Source organism: Pezoporus occidentalis, unplaced genomic scaffold (assembly GCF_034315485.1).
Source record: "Pezoporus occidentalis ecotype Australia unplaced genomic scaffold, CSIRO_AGI_Poc_V1 ctg269, whole genome shotgun sequence".
In the NCBI taxonomy this organism is placed as follows: Eukaryota; Metazoa; Chordata; class Aves; order Psittaciformes; family Psittacidae; genus Pezoporus; species Pezoporus occidentalis.
In genome coordinates, this window is record NW_026914600.1 from 337241 (window position 1) to 353503 (window position 16263).

Consider the following 16263-nt stretch of genomic DNA (forward strand, 5'->3'; position numbering starts at 1 on the left):
CTAGTCCAGCTGACTTCTTTAGAGATGACCAAAAGCTAAAGCATGTCATGAAGGGCATTGTCCAAATCCTTCTTCAACACTGACAGGCTTGGGGCATCCACCACCTCCCACAGACATTTCCAGGGATGGGGCATCCACAACTGCCCTGGGCAACCTGTTTCAGTGTCTCTAGTGTTTGACCACCCATACAGTAAAGAAATATTTCGTAATGTCAAATCTGAACCTCCTGTGATGCAGCTCTAAACCATTCCCACATATCCAGTCACCAGGACGAAGGGATGAAATCCTCAGCCTCCACTTCACCTCCTCAGGCAGCTTTAGAGAGCAATAAGGACACCTCTTAGCCTGCTTTTCTCCAAACTACACAAACCTATAGTCATAGAATCATAAAATCACAGACTCACAGAATCACAGAGTGGTTTGGGTTGGAAGGGACCTTAAAGCTCATCCAGTCCCACCCCCTGCCACAGGAAGGAACACCTTCCACTAGACCAGGTTGCTCCAAGCCCTGTCCAGCCTGGCCTTGAACATTGCCAGGAATGGGGCAGCCACAGCTTCTCTGGGCAACCTGTGCCAGGGACTCACCACCCTTGCAGGGAAGAACTTCTGCTAAGGTGTCATCTCAATCTCCCCTCTGGCAGTTTAAAGCCATTTCCCTTGTCCTTCCCCTACAGGCCCTTGTCAAAAGCCCCTCTCCAGATTTTTTTCTGACCCCTTTAGGCACTGGAAGATGCTCCAAAGTCTCCCTGGAGCCTTCTCTTCTCCAGGCTCTCAGCCTGTCTCCACAGCAGAGGTGCTCCAGCCCTTGAAGCATCCTCATTGCATCTTCTGGACTATGAATCCTCAGCTGCTCCACACAGGATATGCTCTCCAGCCCTTTCACCATTTTTGTTGCCCTCCCTGCACCCAATCAAATACCTTAACATCATGCCTAAATTGTGGGGCCTAGAGCTGCATGCAATACAGGCAGAAGTTATCTGAGAACAAAAGTAGATGGGCCACCCACATTTACCACTTTGAATATGGGCTGGAGAACTCCTGTCTCATCTCAGCTTCTTCAGTCTATGTGATATGGAAGCACCTGACTGCAAAAAGAAAGACCTCATCTATCACAGGTTTCAAGGACTATAGGCAATAGAGACCCCAGAAGTAAACATCATCACTGCATGTTGGCACTATAATTTGCCATTCTGCATTACAGTTTCAGCCCTGCTCCAGAACTTCATACATTAACATCAGCAGTGGCACACAATCTAGATGATGCATGAGGTCCCAGAACAGGAAAGAGGCTCAGCAGAGAACTGCACGTGAGAAACAAGAGGCTGAGTTGGAAGAGAAGAAACCGCTGTGTTTGTTTCACTGTCTGTTCCACCCTAGGCACATCTATATTGCCTCTGACTGCACTCAATCTCACTGACTTCTCTAGCGAAAATCAAGGACTTCATCCTGACATCACAAGAAACTGAAGTAAGGCAAATGTAGCAGCAAAATACACACTTCACAAACCACAGAGAAGGCCACTGCTAAGATGTTGTCAAACACTAGTACAGCTTCCATTCAGGCTTAGCTGGCACTCACACGTAGTCACACATTCATTAACGTAAGCTTAGCACAGGGGCTGTTTTTTCAGAGCTTATGAACAGTGACTTCAAGCCCATCATCTTCAGGAAGGTTTAGATCCCTGCCTATCTTAGGGAACAAAGGCACTTTAGACTCTCTTTGGACTGTATTTTGTGGTATACCTAGCTGAATCAAAGCTGCCAGTAAGGAACATGAAGTAGGCAGTCCCCCTTGCTGACAACTTCCAGATGGCAATATGGTTTTGCATTTGTCTTCTGCCTGCAGTATTTTAACAATTATTATGAACCAAACCAAATCTCCACTGAATCCTCACAGATAAAGAAGTGAATGCTAAGCTGTAGTCTTCACTCGAAGCTGCAGCCAATAAAACAGAAATTTATACCTGCAATATAGACCAGTGAATATCTATCCAGAAAAATCAAATGAAGCCTCCCTCCTGGTGGAGCTTGCACTGCACAATGAGTTCAAGGAGTATGGGTAGTATGAACAAGAATTGTAGACAGTACCATTCATCTGCATTATTGTATATGAAATGAGTTACCTGATTTATCCACAGGCTGCCATTAGGAAAAGTCACTAATTAAGGCAGACATCACAGCTAGACATGTCTCCTATCCATGTCAATAAAAGGAGCACATTAAAAGCCCCCTGCGCAGCATCATATAATAGAGTTAGAGCTATTGTGTGCTCTGTATATCCATATCTTCACAGAATGGCATTCACAGTGCTAGATTCTGCCCTAAGAAATCTCTCCCTCTTCAACCACATCATGATCCCACCTCAGACAAATCCTACTCACCTCCCCTTTCCTCTCTTTCCATTTGAAAATGACTAGAGACCCTTGTCCCTCAAGTCTCCCAGTTATAGGATGGCAGCTAGCAGAGCTTCATGAATTTTACTGTCTTCTACTTTGGTTCCTTTTCCCTATTTGTCCAAGCCACTAGTGACAGAAGTGAGACAATGCAGTATGACATGGGAGTATAACACAGCTGTTAACGCAACCTTTGCTTTCACAAAAATCTATAAAGAAATAAACAATTCCCAGTGAAAAACACTATGGCTGAATTCCTCCAGGTCCTCCACTACCAGTTTTTTCCTGAAAAGATAGACACCTTGGTCATTATGAGAGTGCTTCAGAAGTCTGCTCTGGCTTGGTAAAGAGCAATCCTAATGTAAAACACAATCATTAAATCACTCTGATTGTCTTCATTTAGTGAACTGTCACAGGAACAGCAAAGTGACTGATCACCCTTCCTGCATACCTATGTCAGTGTCTGCTGGTGTGACAGGATCAGTTACAAAATACCCCTTTGCTGTCCCTGTTACTTTTGTGCAAGAAGAAGCCACAATTGTAAGCCTCTGGGTTTCTTCTTGCTATTTTCTTCTTGTTGTCCTACACAGCTAATAAGCATCATGACTGCATTGTATCTCTGTAGCTTCTGACATTGTCAGACAATAAATGAGGTGACTTTCAAATAGGGTATTGAAAATGCCTAAGAAGAACAAAACAAGCCACGGAAGCAAATTGGCCAAATGAGCTCATATTTTGCACAGCTTTTCCTCAGCCAGTCTCCACTGCTAATGATAGGGACAAGGATTTTGCCTTGAAGGGGACAGGGATTTGCAAAGACACATTTCAAATGGTCAATCGCCATGCAGATTCTGCTGCCAATGAGTAGCAAAATCCCAGTGCAGCAGTATAGCAGAGTACAGCCTTCCACTGCACAGAAACAGATGTCCTTTAATAACAAGTCAGGGCAAGGACACATTCTTCTTTCACAACACAGTAACCTGCAAAACTGATCTCACAAAATGCAAATTTTCCAGTCATACAGACTTCCAAGCCAAGCAACTCTATTAAACATAACTGCCTATCCTTGCTTCCTAACTTAGCTCACTTACCTTTCAAGACACATCACTGACTTCTTCTCTGACTGGCAAAACTCCAAGAAAAACCAAATCTGATTCCCTTGTCTCTAATGGCACAGGGAACGTCCTCTAGGATAGCTTCAAAGACAACAGGAGAACTCCCACAGAAATGTTCTACTAATGAGTGAGGAGGTGGGAAAGCAATGAAGTTTTCCTCCCAGGACATACCCTAACTAAACTCTAGTATGGCAAAACCTGGTCCCAAAGTCCAAATATACTTCAGAGCCCTGTACGGTCCTGTCCATCAGGAAAGCAGAAAAACACACAACCTGCAAGCAGCTCTCAGATCCAGGCTCTGAGCTACCATAAGCTCTGGTCTAGGCCCCACTTTGGTGCTGGATGCTGGGAAGAGAAAATATCATGACCATAATGATTACACAAGGAAGCCCACTGGCTTTTGTTGTGGCTGAGATAGTGAAAGGGTTAAGCTATCATAGCTGAAGGTGATCTCCAAGTGATATCTATAGCAAGTCTGATTCTCGGTAAACTGGACCTCACTGACAAAATTGCAGTTTTTTTTGTTTCTTCCAGGGTAGCCAGAAGAGATTCTGAGAATTGAAAAAGAACTTTCACACCATTCAAAAAATCTCAGGCAGGCAGCAAAATGAATTTGGAGATGCTCTGGGAAAAGCCTCATGAAACTGAAGTCAAAAAACCACAAAATCCAAGGGAAGATCTTGCTAGAAGTGTGAATAATGAAAAAGCCCACTAGAAGATCACACCATGTATCCTAGCCGAAGCAAGCCTGTTACCCACCAGAGGTTTGGCGCTTTGCTCAGTTTGAGCATCTCCCTGTGGATGTCAGAACCAGCAAACAAAAGGGTTCTGGCCCCATAATTAAGGAAACTGCAACCTTTAGCCCTTATCTTACTGTGCCAGTGCAGCCAGCTTGGGCTTTAGTGCCAGTGGGAAACAAGTGTCCAAAACTAGCTTTGCTTTCCATGTTCTGTTTGCCCTGGGAGACGTTGTTTTTCCTCTTAGAAATTATTTCTAATTTAAAAACAGGTCTCTGTTTAATGAATGAGCATTTCCTGGTTTTTACCACTCTGCAGAGACTTCTCGTTTATTAAGTAGGCAAGTTCCTGACACATTAAGTTACCTGGCAGAAGAGCTGGTGCTCTGGACAACATCTTGACAGACATCAGGAACTCAAACTTTGCCTTCTCCTTTTATGATGCCAATCCTGACTCTGGCATGCAACATTATGTTAGAATGAATGTCTGTCCAGGGTGGATGTTATAAGCATGGGCAGGCACTGCCTCCTGCTCAGGTTAGAAATTAAGCTGCACAGAAAGGCATGCACCTCAGCCATTATTGCTCTGCTGCAGCCATCCTCCCCTGACTTTAACTGCAGTCTCTAAGCAGTTATTTCCCTTGGTGGATTAACAGATCTTCAGCTGCAGTGGCTGTATCTCCAGTTTGCAGGTACAGGTGGTCATTTCTGCGCAAGCAGTAGTAACCAGTGCAAAATCTACTCTTCCCAAAACTACTTCCCCTTCAAAACAGGTTCTGGAGAGTAATGAAATGTAACACTGCTACCATACAAACTGCTATCTTCCCACATATATATCTCCATATCTAGCTATTTTGCACAATCAAATTAGACCTTTTCTTCTCCAGTAGAATCTTCCCATTCAAAACACCCCAGATAAAACTTGGGTTGCTTGTTCTAGTCTTAACTGTGAGAATATTGCTCTCTTGGTGTTAAAAACAACAGCAAAACCAAAACAAACAAAAAAACCTCGAACAGTTCATTTGCTTTCAAGGATCAAAATCTTGCTCCCATCCCATGGGAGAGAGCCCTACAGTAAATGCTGAAGCTGCATATGACATCAATAGAGTAACATTATGCACAAAGTACTCTCACACTTCCATGACTCTACAGTTTCTCCAAAGGAAAATCAATGAAAATCAATGAAAAACTCACACATGAGGTACAGTACAAAAAAGAATGATCAGATCAACCTCAGTGACTTCCTCTGAGGCCAAATATTCCAGTTCCCAACAGCAGCCATCATTCAGCATCGTCATCACAGTGACAGCATTGCTTGGACTGGATGTTCAGGCCAAGCAGCACAGAAAGGCAATGTTAACTGTGGCAGAACAAAACAATCTCATCCCCAAATACTTCTGCATTGTTTTCAGTTTCCCCATACACATACACCATTGCCTTTTCTATTTCCCACCATTAGGTTAAAACAGTTAATCACACATGGAAGGAAATATGTCAAAAATATATTTGGGGTTAGACCAAAATCCATGTATGGTGCATATGTGGGGGATATTTTATTAATATTTAATCACTGCATATTGCAGTGACTGTCTTATTAAAAATAAATCTCCAAACACTAGGTACAAACATTTCTGCACTGACTGTTTTTTTGGTCAAGGTCTGGGGGGGAGAGGATAAAGAGAAGGCTTATGCACATGGATAAAATGCTACCCTTTGGGTTTACCCTAGCTAAAACTTCCTGCAGCCTTTGTAATACCCACCTCAGCAGTATGACATGAAGAAAGGCAAGACCTGTGCACTATGGAGCAAGTGAAGTGCCAGAGAGGGCATGACCCAGGCCCTGCGCACCTTGTGGTGATCTCTCCCCTGACATGGCACTTTGGTGTCTGCTTGTTGCTGCCCTCTCGTGCCCAGATCCTTCAGACACTTGGCTCTGGGATCATGAATCCGCGAGAGGCATGTGTTTCCAAACAGCTCTTCCAGCTGCAGACCCTTATAGAGATTCACAGGGACCCTCTCTTGCCAAGATGCAAAGGGAAGGGGATGAAAGGATGGGAGGCCCCTCTTGTGCCAACTGCACTTACCTCCTAGAGCTTGTTTCATGACGAAGTCCATGACGATGGCTTAACGGTGCTGCCCACCTTCACACCTCAGATGCACAGGGATCAGGAGTCCTGAAGGGCACCCTGCAGAGAAGCACAACTGTAAGAGCAATGGTTTCTCTAGGAGGAGAAAACGCTGATGCCTGGTCTTTCTCAGCTTCTTCTCAGTCTCACTTTTCTCCCCTTGTCTGGGTGCAGGCAAGTTTCCAACCTGCCATACCTGCAGACCTTGGATTTGCAGGACAAGGCACTGGGGGAGCAAAGCTGGATGATCAGGGAAAGGGGAGGAGGAGGAGGGAAGGGAACACGGGACTGATCCTGGAGGAGCCGTGTGATGCTCCTCAGGGCTTTCCTCCTGCAGGAGGGGAGGAAGGCGTTAAACCTCTGAACTTCCTCGTTTTCCCCGCCTGCTTGTCGTCTTCTCGGTTTTCCGAGGGCAATCTCGGGAGCCGCAGCTCCGCCGAGGACCGCCGAGGGGGCATTTGAAGGTGAAGCATCCGCGAGTGCCGGCGGGAGAGGCGGGATAGAGATAACGGATGCGGGGAAGGATCCTGCACCTTGATCCCTCAGAAGCCTCTTCCCGGCTCAACGCCAGCGAGGGCTTCACCTCCTGGGGAACACCCGGGACGGCTCAAGGTTGACAAGGCTGGGAGCGGTGCGCTCGGTTCGGTGGCTGCTCCCCGCCCGGCACAGGCACCGCGGGGCCCGCCAGCGCCGGGGACAACGACAAGAAGGGCTTCCCCGTCCCTGCGTGCCCGCTGCCGCTCCGCACACCAGCAAGGCACGGTATTGTACGGTACAGCACCGCACGGTCTATCCCGCCCCGGCGCCGGTACCTCGCTCGGCGGGCGAGTGATGTGCTGAGCTGGGAAGAGCTTTCCTGAGCTGGGATGAGCTGAGATGAGCCGGGCCGGGCCGATGTCAGGTCCCTGCGGCAGCTCCGCTCTGGTCCTATCGGCTCCCGCGCGCTCAAGGGAAGTGCCGGGGAAGTTGCGTGTTCGGGGGTGAGAAGGCAGCGCAAAGGAGTCCAGAGCTGCTCCCTACTTTTTCCCCCGCGCCCCTCTTTTTATCACAGGACTTCCGGACCATCCCACCAACACGATCCCTCCTTCCTCCTCCCCTCGTTGCGGGAGCCGGGCTCCATCCCTCCCCCTGCCCCCGGCTCCCCCGCCCCTTGCTTCGGCGCTCCCCAGCCCTTCGGGGGGTGCGTATGATCTCATGCACACACACCCCAGCCCCATCCCGGCTTTTTGCAGAATCCCCAGCTTTTCTCGCCCCTTGCCGGCAGGGAAGGAAGGGAGGTTGTGAGCGAGCTGATGTTTTCTGCAATCGCGTCCTTGCATCTAGTAGGAGTCACTGTGTGTGTACAGCAGGGGACATCTCTGCAAATACGGATTCCTGTAAAAGGGAGAGGGTGGGAGAGCGGGCCCGCGTCCTCTGCTCTGGGTCTTTCCCGGAGATCCCCTTCCTTCTAATCCCCGAGGTCTTAGAAGGAGTTGGAGAGGCAAGAAAGAAGATGGGAAGGGAGCAGAGCCTCCTCCTCCTCCTCCCTCTTCCTTCGCTTGGATTTCACCGAGCTCAGATCAGTTCTCTCGCTATCCAGCGACGTTTCCAGCCCAGGAGGAGGCTGAGGAAAGCAGGGCGGGGGGGGGGGGGGGGGGGGGGGGTGTTTGGAGGTGGTCGGGTCCCCCTCCCTGCAGTTTACTGCGGCGATACATAGAGTCATAAAATCAACTAGGTTGGAAAAGACCTTTAAGATCATCCATGGTTCATCCCGAATTCTGGACGGCATCTGAAGGTGAAGGGGATGCGCGTGCTGCGAGCGCTACTTGTCGAATCAGAGCCATACGCTCTACCTTTACGATGCCACAGCCGGCCTGGGGCTCTGCTGCTGCCCACCCCGGTATCGGCAGCGGGAGAGCTGGAACAGCAGTCCCTGAAGCGACTGGAATTGGAATGAAGGGGGGCGGCGGGGCTCAGGGGTGCGGGTCCAGGGGCATGGCAGAACGGTTCCTCGCGGAGCAGAGCTGTCAGGCACCGGCGCTCTGCAGCCTGCAGAGCTCTCGGGGACAGATGCGGGAGGGCTCCTGTGCTCAGGATAATGCCCGCCCCCAGCTTGGTTCGGTCTCTCTGCCCCAAGCCTGTCAGTGTTGAAGAGGCATTTGGGCAATGCCCTTAACAACATGCTTTAACTTTCAGTCAGCCCTGAACTGGTCAGGCAGTTGGACTAGGTGATCACTGGAGGTCCTTTCCAACTGAACTATTGTATTTTATATTTTATAATCCTTATATTCTATTCTACATTCTTCATTCTTCTATTCTTTTTATTAATTCTGATCTGTCCTATCCTATCCTATCCTGCCCTGTCTCTATCTCTGTCTCCTCTATCTATCTCTATCTCTATCTCTATCTCTATCTCTATCTCTATCATCTCTATATCTCTGTCTCTATCATCTCTATCTCTACCTCTCTTCACCTCTATCCCTATCTCTGTCTCTGTTTCTACCTCTGTTTCTCTCTGTATCTCTCTATCTCTTTTTCTATCTCTATTCTCTTTATCTCTATCTCATCTACTCTATATTCTATTCTACACCCTATTCACCAAGAGGGTGTAGGGAACCTGCTTTTTTTAAGCCCTATCTCACCCCCTATATTTCCAGTCCAAAGGGCATATCTTTTCGATGCTCTCTTTCCCATACACACTGTTAGCAGTGTGTCACTGTAGATGGCTATGCCCAAGAAATAAACCTGGGAGCCTGACGGAGTTGTGTGCCCACGTTCCTGTGCAATTAACACAGCATTTTCAAGCCTGTGTTGCCTGCCTCCCCGCAAAACCCACCCCATGCCCCTCACACCCTCCCCCATCCCCTACCCCCCCACCCCCCCATGTTCCTATATAATTCTGGGTGGGGCTTACAGTTTGGGTCTGTCATACATCACCGCACATTCTTCCCTCATCATGTGAATACTCTTGGAAAAGAAGACAATGTGCTCGCCACAAGTTACTTAACCTCCTCATACACACCTTCCTCTTATATGCTGGAGTCTGAGAACGAACAATTCAAATTCCCTGAAACAAAAGGATCAGAGAAGTGGGGGATAATAGTTAAAACACCTCATTGCCTAAACTTGGTTTCTCCCTGCCAGAGCATGCTACACCAAAAAACTCCTGTAGCAACCAGGTTCAGCACAGACAAGTAGGGCTGCTGAGAAATGGTATCTTTCCTATCCATAGGCTCCTGACAAGCTTTGCAACAGCAAATGTCCTCCCTTGTGTGAAGAGAATAAAGTGGTGTCATCCACAGAGGCCTTCAAAGCCATGCAAAACAATAAGCATACCAAGGAGAAGGCCCTGAGAGGTCTTTGAGCTTCTCATTGACCTGTTTAGAGCTGCTGGACTGTCCCCAGAACCAGGTGACACTTCAAAGGTCATGTGCTCACGCTTTTGTCCCAAAACTGCTTCCATTTTTTCCAGATTATGCAGCTGCCATAGAAAATCAAGACACATGAATCTGTGAAACATGACCAAACCATCAACTATTTCACAGCTCCCACTTCTTCAAGGAGAACAAGGCACAGGATCACCAAGCCACAAAGCTCACTGAGATACTCCTAGTCCCAAATTAAGCATCTCTTGCCTGTCTCAAGTGCCAGCTTCCAAGCAGCTCCCACAGGATGTGCATTCAAAGATGAAAATGCAAATGCTTGTGAGCCTGATTTGGGTACCTTCTATCCAGATGGCACCCTGACTTATCAGTCAGAAAAGATCCCATCGATACACTCATCAACACACAGGGTTCAGGCACAAGGGCAAGAAAATAGGTGGTCAAACAGAGGTGATGTAGTCTATAGATGTGTCTAATAACGGTCTCAGAATGTCTTCTGCAGAAGGCTTTTACCTTGGAAATGGAACAGAGGAGTTCTGACACAACCTGTCCTCAATTTTCTGAGAAAACCAGCAAGACAGATGGACTCATAGGGATCTGTTGTGTGATTTAACCAAGATACATGACATGACTTCTGCTACAAGAGAAATAACAGCTTGCCCAGCCATAGCCAAGATATGAGCAATGCCCCACGGATCTTCACTCTGACGGCATATAACAAAATGTTCTGTCCAGAATACGTTATTAATATTAATCTGGCAGTCATAAATAGTGTTTTCTCATCAGAGCAAGGAATGGAGACTGGTTTCTCAAATGGGATCTATCTCAGCACCATGGGCACATGCTGATACCACCACTAGCACCTCCAAATCTTCTCAAAATACTAAAGCCAGCTCTCCATCTGGTTTGCACTCTATGACTGAGATATACCTCCTCCTGACTGTGGGAACAGTCTTCGTTACAGTACCAGGACAACAGGAATCCACTCTGTAACCTTGCTTGGCGCAAATGAAGAGTATGGAAAACTTAGAGCTGAGAAAGATCTCCACGGAGCTTTGTCTACAGAACTCAGACTCCTTGGCCATCAGCTGGGTGTCTGTGCGCTTACTGATGTCTGTGTAAAAAAGTGGTGTAAGACAATAATCGGTTTTGGTCATATTTTCAATTGAAAAAATGAATATTCAATTCTCAAAAAAAAAAAGGAAAAGAATCTGTTTCCAGGAAATGAAGAAAAAAAATAAAAATTTATATGAGTCAAGATGTTTTATTGCAGCCTCTTTAAATGCAATGTTTGATTATTCAATTCCATATGGTGTTTGACTGCTAAACTGAAAACTGCCACATAAAAGTATTACTAATAGGAAAGTAGGCTTGGAAAAGTGAGGCTTGGAAAGGACCTTAAGGTCATCCAGTTCCAATCCCCCTGTGATGGGCAGGGGTGCCTCACACTAGACCACGTCACCCAAGGCTCTCTCCAGCCTGGCTTTGAATAAGATAATTAGCTTCTAATCAAAACAGCTACTGAGACAGAGGAATCGGACACTTGCTAAAGGCAGTTTGTGGACAGCAGTTTCAGTCCCCCCAGCAGTTTAGTTCACTCAGCACAAACCTACTTCATGTTTTTGTTTGCTGTTTAGCTGTCAATTCCGGCTTTCAAAAGATTTCAGAATCCTAGACGTTTTGTCTCTTCAAAAGTATTGCTTTGTTTCTTGCTATTCTACTCAGCTTATAGCAGTCCTGAAGTAAGCTCTTTATTTTCCAACAAAATAGAAAAAATACATACATATTCCCTCAAAGAAGTGCATGTTTCTCATTTGTCAAAACTGTGAAAGGATTTTTAAACCGTTTCTGCTAGATATGAAGAAAAAGCCACTTCAGATTTCTCGAAGATGTCCTTTCTAGGTGAGCATTTGCTGCAGGTATCACACAGAACAAATTTTAGCTGTCTCTTCTTTTAAAACCTGAAGCAAATATTTGTTGATGACCCTGTCTCCATGACATGCAGAAACAGGCATGCATATTATATCTCCTTTATTTGCGGGCATGGGTGTCCAAGCCTTCTTTATGAACAAGCTGCTTGGTAGGCTGCCATTTGCAGCTTCTAGCTCCTAAGGTGGGGTTTTTTTTTGTTTGTACTGTCCCTTTTCTACTCTCCTTGTCCTTATAGCTCTATCCCTGTCTCTGTTTCCTGTTCTCCAAACAAGCTCTTGCCTTGTCAGAGTCCCACCTCAGCAGGGCTCTGATTCCCACAGATGGGCATGATGGGGTGAAGATCTTGTAGCTTTTTGTCTCCAGGATTTACTGGTCCACATTAAAAGGCTTCTTTGGGAGACATAAGTTGTCCACAAAGCTGGAAATTCATCTTTATCACTCAGGTGATCAAATCATGATGTCTTTATCAAAAACATATCAAGCTTTTGTTGTGGGACTACTTTTTCAAGTATTTTTGACTGGATTCTTTCCACTGGTAAATAATACTTGCCCAAATCAGTGAATTCTCTGAAAATGTCTCAGTTTACATAGAAGTTTAAAGATAAACAAGACAAAGAAAGTATTTCTACTTTCCTGTATTTGATGCTGTGGAGACATTCTGTTTTCATATGGCAAAAGCACTGTACCTTGGTGATGACTAATTCATTTTGCCTTGAATTTTCTCTTCTAGCAACGCATGTCTGCATCAACACTAAACACATAATCCTGTCAGAGCACCTCTCTTTTTTTCAGATTTTCCATATCACGGAGAGGGGAAAAGAGGTCACATTTTTTGTCTTTGTTGCAATTTACAGTGGAAACAAAATTTAAAGGCTCAAATTTCTCAATTTTCCTAGTTAGTTTGTACCTCACCTTCCTTTATTACTCTGCTTCTTGGCAAAGAAAAGGAGCAGAGGGAAACAGCATACTCAGCTGTGTAGGTGTATGAGTAGTATACTACTGTGTCCTATAGCTCTTTTCCTGTGTAAAAGGAGTAGCCCTGGGTTCTGAACTCAGCTTGGAAGGGAGCTATTCACATCAATAGGCATGATTTCCCGTTCACAACAACAAATCTAATTGTTCATTATTTTTAATTTTTCATTAGGCATGAAGTGAATGTGTGCATATCTCTTTAGATACTTCAGGCACGTGTAGAGCACTTACTCTTAGGTATGTCGTATGGCGCTGGTAAATTAAGCTGTTACAGTATTATGCTCTTTACACTCAGATGTCTCTAAAGAGACCATAATACTTAGACACAAACCAACAGTTCATACCTTCCTATTTTAGTCTGAACTTGCTCCCTATTGCCTCACTTTGTTAAGAAAACTAAACATATGATGAAGTAATTTTCTAGGTAGAAAGTATTTGCTGAATCAGGATGAGGGAAATAGCAGTACCTGGAAATAGCAAGTCTATGTAATACAGAAAATACAGACATAAATCCCTCCTTAGAATGAGTATTTTTTCCCTTAGTGGCACTGTAAAAATGTAACTTGTAATGTCATATAAATGAATAAATATGTCCAACAAACTCATTCCATGTTTTTACTAGCATGGCATTTCTTGCACTGGTCCAATCAGTGTCAGAGTATCCAAGGACATCCACTACTATTCCTTTTTCCATTTCACCTTGCACAAATCAGTGCAAGTGGAGCTAAAATATTACATCTGATCTCAATTCTTCTCTTACTAGCATATTTCCTACACCACATCTATTAGGCCTATAACATAATCCCACTGTCTTCTTGGATTATAGCAACTAGTAAATCAGACCTCCAGGGATTTACTCTGATCATGTAATAAAATTTATAGCTATAGTAGGCAAAAAAAAAAAAAAGCTAGCCTTTTTATTCTTCCCATTTCCACATCCACCCCATGCCCAGCGAATGCAAGTGAATCTTTTAGCAAAAAAGGAAAAGTTACCTACACTATACAATGTTAGCGTCCATGGAACACATCAGCTACGACACTATTAAACAGTCACAAAATGGATGGCTTATTACTGGCCAGCAGAAGCGACACTCCAGTAGTCATAAAAATGGTCTTAAATCTGAATGAGTTGAATATTAGACAAGAATGGCCAAAGCACAGATTCGAATTTAAGCTAAACCACAAGAGAAGGAATTTGACTTAAAGCATCTCCTTAAGCTACACTGAAATAACTGAACTTAAGCAGGTACTTCCATTAGTGCACATGTGTAAGTGCTTTTCTCATCTACACTAGAACAACTCAAATGATGAGTTTCCCTGAATACAAATGATGTGATTTGGAAACATGATTTAACTCTTACACAAGGTCTTCCTGTATGATGGCTTTTTTGCTAAAATCAATTACAGATTAAATGTAAAAAAATCACTGTGTTTATTGAATCTTCAGGAGATGCAGGTAGAAAGAGAAGAATGTCCTCTGTTGAGAGTCAAAGCATTTCAGGATTCAATAACCTAAATGCCTAATCAGTAATGTGCTTGAATTTGGGTGAAATACAAGCATTGTTCCATACACTTGCCTGCCTTTTAATTTCACATTGCTTGCCACTAATTAGTTACACGCCATTTCTCATCTAATCCTCTTTTGTAAAATTTAATCTTCAAACGATAACATTTATCAAACTCACAAAGCCAGCTGATGCACATCAAGCAAAGCAGATAATTATTCAAGCAAATAAAGATGAATGCCTGTCTGCAAGCTCCCCCTCACTGTGCCAGTTACAGATTAGCAAAGAGATAATTTCCCCAGGTTTCTGGAACTAACTACCATGCAGGGGCAGGGCAGGGGGAGCTTGAGTTGAGGAGGCCTGGCTGATGTTCCATTCATTCATGCTTGGCCCACACACGACTGAGAAATGTATGTTTGAAGCAAGCTTAAGCAACCACACACAAAATTTTGTTTTCTTATTCTAATTGTGCCATTTCTCATCCAGGTTTCCAAGTTGGCTGGGAATGGTGGTGAATTTCCTGCTGGGGCTTCCTCTACAAATTAATCATGGCAGTCAGGTGAAGTTCCTGATGACTGGAAAAGGGGAAATACAACTCCCATTTTCAAGAAGAAAACCTGTTCCAGTGCCTCACCATCCTCACAGAAAAAGAATTTCCTCCTTATAACTAACCTGAACTTCCCCTGTTTAAGTTTGAACCCATTACTACTTGTCCTGTTGCTCCAGTCCGTGATGAAGAGTCCCTTTCCAGCATCCTTGTAGGCCTCCTTTAGATACTGGAAGGCTGATAAGAGGTTTCTACACAGCCTTATCTTCTCCAGAAGTATAACTTACAATATACTAGCTTGCTTGTGTGTTGATTTTGTTTTCTCCTTCATTCTGAAATGTTGGGGGTCTCAACTGACCCATTTTTTCTGCATTCCAGTTTTACCTTGGAGCTACCTCTGTGACACAATGACTTTATAAACCAAATTCAAATGCATGTCTGCACATTTGTGTTCTCTGAGGTTTGCCTTCTGCTGTATGTGATATGACACTGCATTGACACTAGAAAATTAAACAGAAACTAGAAATTTTACTGTGATACGCTTTAGAAGTCTCTTGCTTGTTACCACACAGATTTCAAATTGAACCACTCATTTATTGAAAATTCATTGAACATGTATTCCTTTCACTGCTGGGCCATGGAGCCATTCTCAATACACAGAGTATGAAGGGAAGAAAAACAAGAAAGGCATCAGCTTTCTACAGGAGCAGAATTAGACCACAAGTTTCCAAAAATGAATGTACAGTGAATTCTTACTCCTAATGTGAATCAAGAGCTCTTGTATTAACATTGTATCATAACACAAATATCATAGCATCATAGAATCATAGAATAGTTAGGGTTGGAAAGGACCTCAGGATCATCAAGTTCCAACACCCCTGCCATGGGCAGGGACACCTCACACTAAACCATCTCACCCAAGGCTTCATCCAACATGGCCTTGAATACCACCAGGGATGGAGCATTCACAGCTTCCTTGGGCACCCCATTCCAGTGCCTCACCACCCTAACAGGAAAGAACTTTGTCCTTATATCCAATCTAAACTTCTCCTGTTTAAGTTTTAAACCTTTACCCCTTTTCCTATCACTACAGTCACCAGTGAAGAGTCCCTCCCCAGAATCCCTATAGCCCCCCTTCAGATACTGGAAGGCTGCTATGAGGTCTCCACACAGCCTTCTCTTCTCCAGGCTGAACAGCCCCAACTTTCTCAGCCTATCTTCATACGGAAGGTGCTCCAGTCCTCTGATCATCCTCGTGACCCTTCTCTGGACTTGTTCCAACAGTTCCACGCCCTTTTTATGTTGAGAACACCAGAACTGCACACAATACTCCAGGTGGGGTCTCACGAGAGCAGAGTAGAGGGGCAGGATCACCTCATTCTACCTGCTGGTCACGCTCCTTTTGAAGCAGCACAGGATACAATTGGCTTTCTGGGCTGCAAGTGCACACTGCCTGCTCATGTTCATTTTCTCATAGACCAGCACCCCCAGGTCCTTCTCTGCAGGGCTGCTCTGAATCTCTTCTCCACCCACCCTGTAGCTGTGCCTGGGATTGCTCTGACCCAGGTGTAGGACC

At 45.0% G+C, this 16263-nt stretch overlaps 1 protein-coding gene across 1 annotated transcript in view; it reads right to left on the reverse strand.

Moving 5' to 3' along the window:
- Positions 1 to 6477, reverse strand: part of LOC134166660 (complexin-1) — a 107146-nt gene extending 100669 nt beyond the window's left edge. Inside the window, exon 1 of the mRNA XM_062624526.1 lies at positions 6328 to 6477. Within this exon, the coding sequence (XP_062480510.1) occupies positions 6328 to 6358 (31 nt within the window). The 5' untranslated portion in view covers positions 6359 to 6477. The remainder of the gene's footprint in view (positions 1 to 6327) is intronic.
- Positions 6478 to 16263: the final 9786 nt, after the last annotated feature.